We start from the raw sequence: 15,675 nt of genomic DNA on the forward strand, positions 1-15,675 counted from the left end.
AGAGAAATCGAAACATTTGTACATTGCTGGTGAGAGTAGAAAATGGTGAAGCCACCAGAAAACTGTTTGGTAATTTCCCGGAAAGTCAAACATAGAATTACTATATAACCTGGCAATCAAACACATAGGTATATACCCAAAAGAACTGATAGCAGAGACTCTGACAGGTATTTGTTTATCATTGGCATAGCAGCACTATTCACAATAGCCAAACGGCAGAAGGAACCTAAGTGTCCATCAACAGACAAATAGATAAATGAAATATTGTGTAGACAAACAATGGAATATTGCTTCGTCATAAAAAGGAATTAATTTCTGATATATGCTACAATATATATGAAACTTGGAGACATTATGTTGTGTGAAACAATCCAAAAACAAACACTGTATGACAAATATTGCATGATTCCACTTACATGAAATACCTAGAATATGCAAATTTCTAGAAACCAGAAACCAAAAGTAGATTACAGATCACTAGGGGCTAAGAGGTGTAGGGGATGAGGAGTTATTGCTTAATGGTTACAGAATTTGTTTGAGGTAATGAAAAAGTTTTGGTAATGGATGGTGATGATAGTGGCACAGTATTATGAACGTAATTAACACCTCTGAATTGTATACTTCAAAGTGGTAAAATGGGGACATTTTTATTTTATCTATGTTACCACAATATAAATGTTTTTTAAAAAATATAAGGGCAGAGTAAGTTTAACCCAGAAGTTGAGTTCCTGCTTCCCATGTACAAGGTCCTGGGTTCAATCCCCAGAACCTTCTTTAAAAAATTAAAAAATTAAAAAACATATATATATATGATGTGATTTGCACACAAATAATATGTGTGAATATGGACCCAACACTTTCCTCCACCCCATACCATAGTGATGGATGGAAGGAAGAAAGGGAGGGAGGAAGGGAGGAAGGGAGGAAGGGAGGGAGGGAAAACAATTCCACATCACACTTCAACATGGACTGGTTAATAAGGCCCTTCAAGAAGAGTCTTGCCCAGGTTTGTGCCTCCCCTTCCACCACTCTTTTCCATCCCCACCCTTAACCCTTTACTTTCCCACAATTCTTTGTTCCTTCCCAAACATGCAGTCTTTCTCAGGCTTCCATGCCTTAGCTCTTGCTGTTCTCTCTGGTAGGATACCTTTCCTCTCTAAGTCTGTTTGTCAAATTCCAATTTATACTTGAAAACTAAGCTCAAGCACTTCTGCTCTTTTGATTTTTCCTTCTCTGTGCTCCCAACACCCCTAGAATGTAAATTCTCAAAGCACCTTCTGACTCCAGGTACTTATCATAATAGAAGATGACACTGATTTGATGGAAAGGAGATAGGAACTTGGAAGGTGCAAAGGAGGGCTGAGGGCCAGACTTTTCACTGTATGTCTTTGTACATCATTTGATTTTTGAACCATGTCAATTTTTTCCTATTTGAAGAAAATTTAAAACGTGATTTAAAAAAATGTATTGTTCTAGCTGCCTTATAGACTACTACTCAGCAATAAGAAGGAATAAAGTACTGATACAGGCAAAAGCATGGATGGATCGCCAAAACAGAATCCTGCATGAAGGAAGCCAGTCACAAAAGAATTCATACCATAAGATTCCATTTATATGAAGTTCTAGAACACACAAAAAGAATCTATGGTAACAGAGAGCAGACCAGTAGTTGTCTGGAGCAGCAGATGTCTAAGGAGATTGCCTGGGAAAAAGCACAGGAGAACTTCCTGGGGTGATGGAAATGTTCTTTATCTTAATTATAGGGTATTTACTCCAGTAAATACAGTGTACAGTTTAATGAGTAAACTGTACACTTAAAATGTGTACATTTAATTGCATATAATTTATACCTGAATAAAGGTGATTAAAAACAGATGTTTTTGATCAAGAGAAAATGTGAAAGTGTCCAGAGCCTAGAGTTGTGGATTCCATCCACTGTATTTGTGATCAGACCTGAGATGGTCTTGGAAGGCAACTAAAGAAAGGGGAAATATTCCAGGCAGGAAAGGGGGGCAGACAAATATGGGAATGTGCGTGATGTAAGTGGAGAACAGTAGGATTCCAGCAGAGCTACAGTGCAGGGTTCAGGCAGTCTGGGGCAGTGGAAGATCTGGTTGGACATGTCCGTTGTAGTCATGGTATGGCTGCCTTCCCTGCCAGACTGAGTAATTGGATTGCAGACTGTAGATAAGGGGGAATGAATGGAGGCTGTTTAGGTAGAGAGAGGCCTTGGAGATGGGGGAAGCTCCTCTGGCAGTTATGGGCAGGACAGCTTAGAGGAGGAAGAGGATGGAGGCCATGTACCAAATCCGCTGCTCTCAGGGCCAGAAATAAACTTCCAACAGTTTCACAAGCAACCTTCTCCCCATCTTAAATTGCTGGGAACTGGGCTGCCCCAAAGCCTTGAATTGTTCTGCCTCCTAGTTTGTTCACCTCCTAATCTAGCACCCCAGCCTCTGCTGTCAATACAAAGAGATTCTGACCGATCTTTCCCAGGAAAGAGCTGAGGACAAAGATGATAGCCAGACTATACTGTGTGGTGGTGGCCCTATTGCTGTTGGCAGAGGTCTCCAGCTTTGGAGAAGACAACTCTGATGCTGGGATTATAGCCAGGATCACCAAAAAAGGCCTGAAATATGGTAAGGGGGCTTGGTCATGTTCTGGTGCCCATTGTTGCCCACCAGACTGGAGTGGTAACAAAGACAAGGCTATGTCACTTTCCAGGCTTCAGTTTCCCCTCTTTAAACAGGAGGGTGAGAATAGGACTAGATCAGCATTGTCCCCAGCATTTTTTCTGACATTAGAATTGCTGGGACGCATGTTAAAATACAGATTCCTGGAATCCACCTAAAACTGACTAGATTTTGGTCTAGGTGTCTGCATTGTTGGTATATGGCCCAGGCAATTCTGAAAAACCAAATTGCAGTACATGATTACTTAAAAGCCTCAATGTATTTTATCATTACTTCCAAAATCCTGTTGAATGAATTAATAAAAATTACTGACATTTTTCTAGCACTTTATATTCATGAACTAATTTAATTATCAGGTTTGGTATCATTATTATCCCCATTTTACAGATGAGGAAACTGAGGCTCTGGAATGTTAGGGAAATTTCTTAGAATTATACCAAGAATAAATGGCAAATCCTGGACTTAATACCAGTCCCTGTGATTCCAAAGCCTGGCAACCCAACTACTATACTAAGCTGCATCCCACTAAATGAGTTAACACAAATCATCTTCTTTTTCTCTCCAGCCCGCCATCATGGAGTTGCCAACCTGAAGAAGGAGTTTTCCAAACTCGAGCTGCGTAATTTCACAGGGAAATTCAAAAACAGTTGGATTGGAAGTATACACTACGAGGTCCACAAGTAAGGTCGCCATTCTTCATCACAGGGGCTGCCAAGGCAAAAGGATGGGGGCCTAGGGTCAAGGGGGGAGAGTAATCAAGAGCTGGGATGGGGTCATCTCCTAGACTAAAGACAGAGGCATCATGGCCAGCTCTTGTGGGTCTTCTGGAAAGTGCTGTATGTTTCTTGAATTGTCAGTACAGAAGGGAAGCTGTATTAATGTCCCAGCTGCTAAAACAAATGCCATACAATGGGTTGGCTTAAACAATGGGAATTGGCTGACAGTTTTGAGGTTAGGAGAAATCCAAAATCAAGGTACCAGCAAGGTGAAGTTTTCTTCCTAAAAACTGTGGCATTCTAGGGCTCCATCACATGGCAATGCATTTGGCAACACTTTCTCCTTTTTCTTGCAGTTTCCTTTAATTTCCAGCTCTGGCTGCTCCCCATGTTTTCTGTCTCTGTGGCCTTCCCTATAAGGCTCCAGTAACAGTATTAAGGCCCATCCTGATTCAGTTGGGCCATACCTTAACTGAAATAACCTCATCAAAAGGTCCTATTTACAGAGGGTTCACACCTACAGGAATGGATTAAGAACATGTTTTTCTGGGGTTTTCATAACACTAAGTCACCACAGAGACCCTGAGAAACCATTCATCAATAGGTCAGTCCTACAGAGACTCTAATCCTGGATTTTTGGTCTTCCAAGGCCCCTGGATATTCTTCTCACTGCCCAGATTAGAGATCTACTTGAAACATACCAACCTTCCATGCTAGGCATCTTTAGTCAAGGATTTTAAGTCTTACCAGAAATTATTTATATTTAATTTATATATTTTCTTTTGGACATAGCATCCATTCATATCCCCAGGGAAGAAATAAAGCCAGGGGTCGTCCTGGTCCTGGGGAACAAGCCCTGGTTCCTCATATCCATTCCCTGAAGGACTCCAATGACCTCCAATGACCATCTCTTCAAGCTTTCATTCATTTAGTCCTCAGAGGTCTCAGCCCTTACTCTTTCTTCATGCATTCCTTGGTTACATGGATTTTTCTTCCCCTGTCCCATTAGAGTTCATATTAGGCCTTGAAGGATCATTAACCATCATTGACAAGAAAAATTGACTCAGACTACACCCCAAGTCCTTTGAGATAATTCCTGAAGGCAGTGGGCAAAGAGCAACTATTCTAAATGTACATACACAAACACACATACTATACAGGCTTCCTGGAGGAGGCAGAGCCTGAGCAGACCTTCAAAGAAGTGGATAAGATGATTTGATTGTCCATTGTGGTTTAGGTCAATAAATTTGAAACACAGAGTGAGAGGTCCGAGGGGACTCTCTGGACTCATTCAAGGGACTGATGTGCTCCTGGTTTGTCTGGAATTGACAGTCTGACTCCCTTCCCCAGCCTGAAGATCAATCACTTCATACTCCGAAACTCAAATTTGAGTTTACTCCCACTGCACGGTGTGAGAGTTTCCCTGTCCAATAACCAGGTGTCTGTCTATGGAATGTGGAAGGTGAAAAAGACTTTCTTGTAAGTAGTACTTGGGTTAGAACATCTGTCAGCTTTGGGCAAGGGCATGTCCTCCCACCCTTCATTTCCATTCTTGGGTTCTTAAAAGTCTACTCTATTAAGGGACTCATGTCTGACTCTTCCTAAGCCCATGTCATCACCTGTAAAATGGAGTTAACCCACTTCATTAGATGCAGTTGTGGATTAAACAGAACAATCATTGTAAGGCATTTATCAGTGCATTTGAGACACCAAAAATATTCAATAAATATTGACTGTTTCTATTGTGATAAATTGAGGCTCAGGGAGGATACACAGATAGCTAGTAGGGACATGAGAGTCAAACTTAGGTCTGTGTTCTTTTGGATCCTCTTCCTGGAACTGCCCAGATTATACAAACTTTGATTCTCACTTTTCCCAACCAGCCCTGCGATGGGAACCTTTAACATGAGTTTGGGTCACATTTCCATATCGTTTTCTCTGAACGTGAGCAAGGACCAAAGTGGACAACCCACTGCCTCTGTGGCCCACTGCAAAAACACTGTTGGCAAAATCAACATTGACCTTTCCAAAAACATACGGTAAGTGACCCCACACATTCACTGGATATCAGAGCTGCCTCTGCATTCAACTCCCAAAAGATGCCCCCAATGGACATTAGAGCAATATTTTAAGATTAGTCAAGGTTAGGGGTTGGCAAACCATGGTCTGCTGGCCAGATCTGCCCGCCACCTGTTGTGGCAAATTTTCGTATTAGAACACAGCCGTGCTCATTTGTTTATGAATTGTCTATGGCTGCTTTAGTACTACAACATCAGAGATTAGAATTTGCAAAACTGTAAGACCTGCAGTGTCACAGATATTTCCTATGTGGCCCTAATTGAAAAAGTTTGCCAATTCCTCATCCAGGTTGTCTTTAATGGAAGCCCAGAATATCAATGTGCCATGCTTATATGGACTGTTAAGTGAACATGGACTGAATGATAGCAGTCTGCAGGCTGACTGCTATAGCACATGGTGAAAATAAACACAGTGGGATGAATACAATGTGTTTTTTTTTTGTTGTTATGGTTGTGATGGTTGAAAGGTTAGGGTACAATAGATATGAACTCTAGAAAACATGGTCTTGACCAAAAAGGAAGAGTTTGCCGCTTTACTCATTAATGTATTCAACAAATGTTTATTGAGCCCTTGCTATTTGCCAGATCCTGAGCTAAATGCTAGGAAAACAAGAGGATATAAAACAGACATTGTCCCTGTCCCAATGCAGTTTGTATTCTAGTGGGAGAGGAAGACAGTTAATAATTTACTATGTAAAGAATTACCTTCAATATAACTGTGATAACCTGCTCAAGAGTACTGAAAGCCACAAATGTAGTCACAGTTAATGAGCCTTTGGAACAAGGGCAATATATTCAAGGAAAGAATAAGCCTTGAATTCAGGCACACAATGAAGGGAAAGCTTTTCTGATGAGGCAGAAATATGCAAAGATCCTGAGGCCTGAAGAAGCTTGTATTTTCCAAGAAGTGAAAGTAGGTCAGTCCCGTGTGGAGCTGGCCCATGCGCAGTGCTGATGCGCGCAAGGAGTGCCGTGCCACGCAGGGGTGTCCCCCGCATAGGGGAGCCCCACGCGCAAGGAGTGTGCCCCGTAAGGAGAGCCGCCCAGTGCGAAAGAAAGTGCAGCCTGCCCAGGAATGGCGCCACCCACACTTCCCGTGCTGAGGACAACAGAAGCGGACAAAGAAAAAAGACGCAGCAAACAGACACAGAGAACAGACAAGCGGGGGGACGAGAACATGGAGAGCAGATGGCAGGATGAGGTCGAATTAGAAGTTAAAGACATGGGCAGAATCAAGATTGCATCCTAATGGGCAACAGCAGGCCTTTCGATGGTTTTAAGGAGGAAGGATAGAATAATCAGATTTGCTTTTTTAAAAGACACCCGGGGATGAGCCTCCCTGGCATCGAGGGATCACTATCAAGTACCAACTGATGATGCAACTGGAAAATGACCTTGAATTGAAGGTTCAATGCAGATCAGCAGAATATCCCTGTCTACATATAATAACATGACTTTAAAATTCTGTTTGACCTAATGTAAGGGGGAAATGGAAAGGAGTTTATATGGCTACGAGTCTCTAAAAAAGAGTCTGGAGGCTGTCAGAAGGATTGCCCTTATGCACAACTGAGCAGAGTCTAAGAGACAGATAAAGTAGATACAACCCCAGATATTGGTTCCTTTGAGGGCTAAAGAGACCCATGGGCTCTATGGTCATTGCAGATGGGGTTCACTGCTATGTCAGATGGCCCTTCTTTGGAGCTGGTGTTTCTGCGTGATGAAACTGGACTCCGATGGGATCTCTTTTCATAAGACTTTCATGCTACTTTACTGGAATTGTAGTTGGTGTTGGGGTTTAAGATATATTTAGGGGATTTGAATCTCTGGACTGACAATATGATAGCCAGGCCCTGAGCCTCAACAGACTTCAGCTCCTACAATCTATCTGATTTATTGGACTCACCTCACTCAGCTAAGATGGAGTTGAAGAAGGACAACCACCACACCATGGAGCCTAGAGTGCCTACAACTGAAAGCAGGAGGATTGCATCCAGTATCCATGTGGAATCTGAGCCTCCTCTTGACATAGAGGTGCAACGGACACAACCAATCCAAGGTCCACAGAGAAAAGGCGGCATTGGAGTGGGAAAAGTGGACATGGTGGCTGACGGTTATGGGGAATGGCAGGAAGAGATGAGATGTGGAGGCGCCTTTGGGACTTAGAGTTGCCCTGGATGGTGCTGCAGGGGCAATCACCGGACATTGTAAATCCTCCCAGGGCCCACTAGATGGAATGTGGGAGAGTATGGGCCATGATGTGGACCATTGACCATGAGGTGCAGAGATGCCCAGAGATGTACTTACCAAATGCAATGGATGTGTCATGATGATGGGAGTGAGTGTTGCTGGGCGGGGAGTGGTGGGGTGGGGGGGGTGGGGTTGAATGGGACCTCATTTTTTTTTTAATGTAATATTTTTACAAAATCAATTAAAAAAAAAAAAAGATCACTCCCTTTAGAAGAGATTAGAATGGGTCAGAGTATATGGAGGTAAACCAAGAAGGAGGCAGATACAGTTGTCCAGGCAAAAAAGATGATGCCCCTGCAGGTGATGGCAGTGGAGATAGAGAAAGGACTGTGGCCAGGCATATTTAGGAGGTTGGATTGAACCAGGGCAACAAGAGAGGGAAGGAGTCCAGGAAGACTTTATGTAGTCCATGATTCATGGAAAATCATTTACTGCTTCAATCTCTTTAACTTTGATCCGTGGTTGGAGAAGCACCCATGAGTGTGGGAGGGGGCAGGTCTGGAATTAACACTCCAACATGGCTGTCAGGGACACCAGCCGTCTTCTCTATGGCAACAGTCAGGGGGCTCCCATCTGTTTGTGAATGGGAGCTGGGTACCAGGGACCAAGGATCATCCAGGCTTTGGGTCCAGCATGCTCAGGGGACAGAGCCTGATGCTTCTGCAGAACCCCAGGACATGATTGTCTGATTTACACATGCCTTATTCAGCACAAAATTAGGGAATGAATCATAAGGAGAGAAAAATATAATTAATTTATAAGCTAAGAATAAAAAATCCCAAGCACAAGCAGATATGTCCAATCAAATTTCAAAAGCAAACATGCAGGGAGCGGATGTGGCTCTAGTGATTGAGCATCTGCCTCCCACATCAGAGGTTCTGAGTTCAGTTTCCAGTGCCTCCTGAAACAACAAAAACAAACAACAAGGAAAACAATCAAACAAACAAAAAACCAACTCAGGGAAGCTGATGTGTCTCAGTGGTTGAGCACCAGCTTCCACATACAAGGTCCGGGATTCAATCCCCAGTCGCTGATACCTCAAAAAAAAGAGCAAACCTGTAGAGCTGAACACGACCAATATAATATGCATCAAAATTAACTCAACTGGCTGGCACCAGAGTGGTGGCCATGGTTGGGAGGGGCTCTCAGGGAGCAGCTTTATCTGAAGTGGTTTAGACTGCCATCGCAAACTCCATGAGGTTAGAAGGCAAGGCTGTCCTATTCACCACTGTCCCTTCACACCTAAAACAGTTTAGTACGTAAGAGAGGAAAACGTTTGTTGATTGAGTGAGTGAGTGAATAAGTGAATGAACAACTAATTGTTGGACTGCCAGATAATGTGTTGCGGAGTTTGGAGGTATACAGAATGATTCTTACCCCCTCCTTCTATATTTCAAGTTTTAAAATGTTTTTGAATGGACAGTTTATTTACATAGTTCACAATTCAAATGCTGCAAAGGGGTACAGAGTGAAAAACATCTCTCCCCACTCTTGTTCCCCCACCGACCAGTTCCCATGCCAGAAGTAACCAATATTAACAGCACCCTGGAGATAGTTTCTGTGAGCATCTATGCCTGCACATCTAGATATTCTATTCTTTTGCTTTTTACTCAAATAGTAGCATGCTATATACAATATTAGGTTCCTACCTTTTTTCACTTGATGTAAATTTAGAAGTCCTTCCACATCAGAATATAAGAGCTTCCTTTTCAAAATACTGCATTTTATGAAAACAATGAAATGTATATAACCAGTTCTCCATAGATGGAATTTTAGTTTGGAGAGCTTTCCCCCCTAGTCTTTTTTCTCTATTCTTTTGATTTTACAAATACTGCTACACAGGTAACCTTGTGCATAACATCATTTTGCAGTTGGGCAAATATATTGTAGTTAAATATTTTAAATGGAATTGCTGAGACAGAGAGTAATTTTAATTGTAATTTTAATACATACTAACAAATTGCCCTCCAAGAAGTTTTGTCACTTTACATTCCCACTAGCAATATATGACCGTGTCAATACTCTACACCTTCCCTAACATGGCATATACCCAAAGATTTAGCATTTTCCAAGTGAAAGATGAAATATCTCAGTTTAAATTAGTGTTTCTCTAGTTATAAGTGATGTTAAGGAGGTTTTTGTATATTTCAGAGCCACATATATTTCATAGTTTCCAGTCTATTCATGACTATTCCTATCCTTGCAGTCCACCTTTTCCCCTCCTAAACAGTTCTCAAGATTTCTAGGATCTAAATTCACCCAACTCCTTTAAGTAGCAAGTTACAAAACTTCAAAAGCACTAAGGGATTGGTTGGCTCACATATGGCTATAAAGTCCATAAATGGATACAAAGCTATCACTGGCTACTTATGATTCATCCATGTCACCATGGTTGGGCTTTTTATCTCTGTTGGCTTCATTCTCCCTCAGAGTGCCCTACTCTAGAGCTCCAGGCTTCCCTGGCCCTTAGTGCTCAATATGTCAGCAAAGGAGAAAAGTAGTTCCCACAACAATTCCAGGAAAAACCCTGAGAAAAGCTGTTAAGTCATATGCGCATCTCTTGACCCATTATTATGGACTATGATGGCTGGGCCATAGTCTGCAACCCACCCTTAGGGCTGAGGGAAGGAATGAAAATGGGAAAGGCGTGGGTTTCCAAAGAAGGAAGGGAAAGAATGCTGGAGAAGTTAAATCTACAGATGTGCACAGATAATACCACCTTCCCAGCTAGCCTACTCCGACTTATTTTTTTGATTGGAGAATATCATGGATCATCCTCCAAGGATTAATTTTGTCAGGTTGGCACCCTTCTAGGGCAGGATGGGGAAAGAACAGATCCATGGCTTATAACTCAACCCTCTTTGCTTTCTTCTGCAGTTGGATCAAGAAACACTTCCTTGATATAATTAAAAAAAGAACCATAAAGATTTTGGACAAAAAGGTAAACAAATGGATGAGCAGATTTGTAGTTAGTACATCATTGGTATGTACATGATTGATGTTTGGAGACAGTCTTTTCTCTTAAGTATACCCCAGTTTAAATTTGCTTGGCAGAACATTCATCATTTCTGGTGCAAAGACTAATTTCAAGGCAGTCCCAATTTCTTATGACTACATAGGCTAAATTAGCATTTGGAATAGATAGAGTGTTATTTGATTATGTAGTCGCATATAAAACTGGAGAGATATGGGGGAGAAATGAGTTTGGATCCCACCTTTACACCATACACAAAACTCAACTCCACATGGTCTAAGGATTTAAATGCCAAAGCAAATCTTAAAATCTTTATGAAGCAAACTTAGTATATTTTGATCACCTTGATGATAGGAAAATATTTCTTGAATAAGACACCTTAAAAAATGTCTGCCATATTGAGAACAGCAGTGAGGTTGGCCCACAGGGTCACTCACCTCTGGAAAAGGCTTGACTGTGGAGGCAAAGGGGTGCCTCTTCCATTCACCATGTGGAACTCTGGGTGAGGTGATGCACCCCTGGAGCTTCAGTCTCCTCGTTACTAGGGTGGAGGCAATGGCCCCTACCTCGAAGCACTGGGGAGGATCAATGAGATAACCACGAAGTACCTGGCACACAAGGTCTGCTCAGAGCAGTCATCACTATTTCAGTTTCAGAGCCATTTCACAGTTGGATTTCACCCCCTTGAATCTTCCTGCTGAGATGGCGAGCCCCACAGTCAGACACTCTGGGGTTCAACTCCAGCTCTGCCACTTGGCTGGCGGTGAGGCTTTGGGTGACTGGCTTATCTCTCCAGTCACAGGATTCTCATCTATAAAACAGGAATAACCATAGCACCTACCTCATGGCTGATGTGAAGACTGATGCCGTCGTACCTGGACACTCACCAGTGCCTGCAAAGAGTAGGAGCTGGGTGAACGGGGCGAGGCAACTTCAATTGTCATCTATGCTCCACAGTCCTCCTATGTGGCAGGCTGAGGCCAGGGGTGGGTAGTGGTCTCTGCCCTATAAATACAGGAATCAAAGGCCAGAGAAATCTGCATCCCATGTAACTGGGGGGTAGAGGAGGCTGAAGCCGAGGAGAGGACAGTTTCAGAGGACATAGTCATTGGGTTCAGTGTCTAGAGACTCTGGACAAAGCTCTCACAGGCTGTGCAGTAGAGGACCCCTGCCTTGGGACTTGGGGGTGGACAGGCGTTGGCCCCAGGGAGGACACACCCCAAGCCCCGGGAGGCATGGCTGCCTGGGCAACGCTGGCCTACCCGCTGCTCCAGGAGAGGCCGACAGGCCACGGACAGAGGCACTCTTGCCTGCTTGGAGTTTGTACTACGATGGGTCTCAAAACGGGGAAACTTCCCTTCAGCTGAGAGCTGAAGCTATGCCATGTGAAACCTTGCTATTAAATTGTGCAGAAAGCAGAATAAACAAGTGATTTCCTTAGCAGTCCTCCCTCTACTCCTTGTTGTGTCAAAGGGAGAGTCTTAGTTTGAGACTAATGTATCCTGAACACTTCTCTGAAACGAAACACTGGCATTTACTCTCCAGGAAACAGCATCTAGAAAGCCATCCTCAGCGTTTCTTCAATTCCCTTGTATTCATTTTTCAAGATATTTCCTCTTCATGTCAAGGGATACCAGTTTTCCACCGATGAGAGCGTATAGAGTTTTTGTATTTTTTATTAAAACTTAGGTAACGTTTTAGAAGCTATTGGTGTAAGGCAGGTATGGAGTAAATAAATAACTAAGGGAGAGAAATGGTAAGCGCAAAATCACAAGGATGGCATAGGAATGGCGGAAGCTAGGAAATCCCAGGACTAGGGGCTCCTGGGACTTTGCCCAGCCTGGAATTCCATGCCTTACGCAGGAGGAAGTAAGTAACTGAGGAACCGCATTCTGGGTTGGACCTCCTCCTTCCTTTGCTCTGGGTCCCTCTGGTGGCCTCGGCCAGTACTGCCTGCAGACCAGGCCGTAGTCCTTTTCAGGTGCCTCACTCCCAATCACCTTGGCCAGGAAAAGGCAATGATTTCTAGAATCTCTGAGCAGAAAGAGATGGTAAAGGCGCTGGGAAATGGGGTGCAGAGACTGAGGGTCAGGAGATGCCTCCTACCCTGGGAAGCTGCTCTGCTTTCTCCCGTCTGTTAAGAAACGTCTATGTATCCTGCACCACTTGCCACTTTAACTGCCGAGATATTGAGCTGAGGACCAGGATATACAGCAGACACCAGGGTAGTGTCAACTCTATAAGCACCTGCTTTTAATATGGATGCCCCAAATTCCAGGGACTTAAGCCAGGCCCACCTGTGTGTGAGGCCAGCCCAGATGGGGAAGAGAGCGGGTTCTGAGTATTGATGGGGCAGGGACCCTTCCCCCATCTTCCCATGCCCTCCACACAGGCCCTCAAGGCAGGGCCATTCCCTCTAGGGCCTGGAGATGGGAGTGGGAAAGGGTCGCCTCCCCAAGGAGAGAGGAGGGGCTCACCCGGTGTTCTCCCTCACTTTCGGCAGGTCTGTGAAGCAATCAAAAGAGCAGTATCCTCAGGACTGCAGCCCTATCTTCGGACTCTGCCAGGTTTGGAGCCTCTCACTCCCTGGAAGCCATTAAACACCACAGTGCCTGGTATCCTGGAAACATCTAGCCTCAAGGGCCCGTACCCTCCCCATCGAGGGCCTCTCCATCTATAGTTGGGCATGGGGCAGCCCCTCCCTGAGGTTCTGCTGTCTCTGGGTGGTGCAGGTAGTGGTGGTAGGTGAAGGGTTCAGAGGTTGTGACTGGGAAACCTGCCAGGGGCAGGAGGTGGTGGTGGGTGGTTACACATACGTGGTGGAATCACATGTGGGCTATGTCCTGGCTGCTTTGACCACATAGGCATGGTCAGAGCTCCCTGCGCAGGCCTGGGGGACCTCCCAGCCCTGCCCCTCTGGCTGCCACCGAGGCTTCTCCAGTCCTACATCAGGTCAGGTCAGGCCCCCTTCTTGAGTCTTCAAAGGTCCTTCTGATTCTCACAATACTCAGCCCAACCAGGGCGACAAGACCTTGTGTGGTCCAGGCGAACCCACCACCCCTGCCTCCAGCTTCATCGTGCTCCCCTCCCTGACTTGTCCTCTGTGTCCAACCACGCTGGTCCCCAATAGTTCCCCTGATATACTCCATAGTCCTCCAGGATCTCATAGCATGCTATTCTTTCTGCCAGCAATGCCTTCCCCTACATCCACCCTCTTTACCCAGTTAACATCTATTCCTCCTTCAGTATCCATCCCAACCACCATCTGTCCACCCACCATTATATGGCTGTCATCATCCTATTGACCTCTCCAGCCAGAGTAACAATTTTACATTTATTTGTTCAATTATTTTGTTACCTCCTCTCTGGACTCTCAGCTCCATGAAGCCAGGCACTTTAGGTTCTTCAGCCCTGGCATGGTACCTGACACAAGAGATGCTCAATAAATATTGATTGAATGAATGAAGCAATTTCTCTGCTTGGCACAGGGTACCATGTTTCAGCCCCAGCCCCATTTCCATTCTCCAATATAATGCACTAGATGGAGCTCTCTGGAGTTGTGCAGAGCACGGTGTGCAAAACTGTGTTTGGCTACCCTTTCATAACCCTGCTTATTTCCTGTTCCACAGTCACCTCAGTGATTGACTATGTTGCCAGCATTGACTACAGGCTGGTAAGCAACCCCATGGTGTCCGCCAAAGGCCTGGATGTGTTCTTTAAGGTGAGAGACTGTGGGCAAAGTGCTGTGGTGCTGAGGACTAACAGGAAATCAGTTCCAGCTCCCAGGGTTGACTCCTCTCCTTCCTTTCCAGTCCATCTGTCTGTCAGTCTATATCCCTGACCCATGACAATGGTGGGGTACTAAACCCTGTCCAGCAAAAAAAAATTTTTTTTTTAGTTTTTAAAAAAGGAAAAAATAAATAAACCCTGTCCAGCAAAACCTAAGGCCAGATATCTCAGCAAACATGGTCTCTCTGGAGTCCAGAGCACCTGAGCTCAAATCCTGCCTCCACCAGAGTTGTGCTGTGGGACCTTGGGAGAGTTACCTAACCTCCCTGAACCTCTATTAAGTTTGAATAGTAATCACAGTCTACCTTGTAAGGTTGTGGTGGGAATGGAGTGAGCTGATGCGTATAAGGAGCTCAAAAGGGACTTGGCACATATTAAATGTAGATGGTAGCACTATCGTCACTACTTCTCCTTGTGGTAGGCTAATCCTTGGAACCTGTGACTATGTTACCTAACGTGGCAAAAGGAACTGTGCACGTGAGGGCAATGTAAGGATCTTGAGGTGGAGAGATTATCCTGGATTATCCTGAGGGCCCATCATGATCACCAGGGTCCTTAGAAGAGGGGTCAGGAGATCAGAGGGACAGAGGTCATGAGATGACAGAAGCCAGAGTAGGAGGGAAGCAAGTGGTTGGAGTGATGCAAGGAAGGGTCACAAGCCAAGCAGTGCAGGCGGCCTCTAGAAATTTGGAGAGCAAGCTTCCAGAAAGAACAGTGGCTATAAATACCAAGTATGAGGACATGACCAGTTGCAGAAATGAAGACTATAATTATTATGAGTATTTCTTTTGTTAAAAATATGTATACATATACGTATATAATACAAATTTTTTCTTCTCTCTTATCCCTTTATCATATAATATAACTTTACTTGATAGTATTTAAGTTACAAGATAACAAGAGAAGAGTGGATATCACCCAAGGACATGCATCCTCTTCTGGGAAAGAATTAGTACATTTTTGGTTGCATGCAGTATAGCTATATGACATTAAGGGGATGTTAGACTTTGTTATGTCTTTATTTGGAGATTAAGTATGATTTAAGGGATGTGTATGGGTGCCAAATTGACAAGGGATGGACTGTGATGGGTAATTTTATGTATCAACTTGGCTAGATTATTCAGTTATTTGCCCAAATTCTCATTTAGCTGTTACTGTGGGTTATTTCTTAGATGAGA

At 44.0% G+C, this 15,675-nt stretch overlaps 2 protein-coding genes across 2 annotated transcripts in view; both read left to right on the forward strand.

Moving 5' to 3' along the window:
• The first annotated feature begins 1,652 nt into the window (after positions 1 to 1,652).
• Positions 1,653 to 10,819, forward strand: LOC131275849 (lipopolysaccharide-binding protein-like). The gene is made up of 6 exons (XM_058287415.1): positions 1,653 to 1,732; positions 2,497 to 2,639; positions 3,259 to 3,373; positions 4,760 to 4,888; positions 5,293 to 5,448; positions 10,612 to 10,819. The coding sequence occupies exons 1-6, from the start codon at positions 1,686 to 1,688 to the stop codon at positions 10,727 to 10,729; spliced, it is 708 nt and encodes a 235-aa protein (XP_058143398.1). The 5' UTR covers positions 1,653 to 1,685; the 3' UTR covers positions 10,730 to 10,819.
• A 591-nt stretch (positions 10,820 to 11,410) lies between these two features.
• The window catches only part of LOC101432619 (lipopolysaccharide-binding protein-like), a 28,061-nt gene continuing 23,796 nt past the window's right edge, over positions 11,411 to 15,675 (forward strand). The window contains exons 1-4 of the mRNA XM_058287365.1: positions 11,411 to 11,471; positions 12,398 to 12,429; positions 13,212 to 13,275; positions 14,338 to 14,429. Of these exons, the coding sequence (XP_058143348.1) occupies positions 11,411 to 11,471; positions 12,398 to 12,429; positions 13,212 to 13,275; positions 14,338 to 14,429 (249 nt within the window). The remainder of the gene's footprint in view (positions 11,472 to 12,397; positions 12,430 to 13,211; positions 13,276 to 14,337; positions 14,430 to 15,675) is intronic.

Source organism: Dasypus novemcinctus, chromosome 24 (genome assembly GCF_030445035.2).
Source record: "Dasypus novemcinctus isolate mDasNov1 chromosome 24, mDasNov1.1.hap2, whole genome shotgun sequence".
Taxonomy (NCBI): domain Eukaryota; kingdom Metazoa; phylum Chordata; class Mammalia; order Cingulata; family Dasypodidae; genus Dasypus; species Dasypus novemcinctus.

Coding starts and splice junctions, on each gene's coding strand:
- LOC131275849 (XM_058287415.1), top strand. CDS start 1,686: ATGTCTAAGGAGATTGCCTGGGAAAAAGCACAGGAGAACTTCCTGGG. Junction 2,640..3,258: donor CAAAAAAGGCCTGAAATATG/GTAAGGGGGCTT, acceptor TTTTCTCTCCAG/CCCGCCATCATGGAGTTGCC. Junction 4,889..5,292: donor AAGGTGAAAAAGACTTTCTT/GTAAGTAGTACT, acceptor TTTCCCAACCAG/CCCTGCGATGGGAACCTTTA.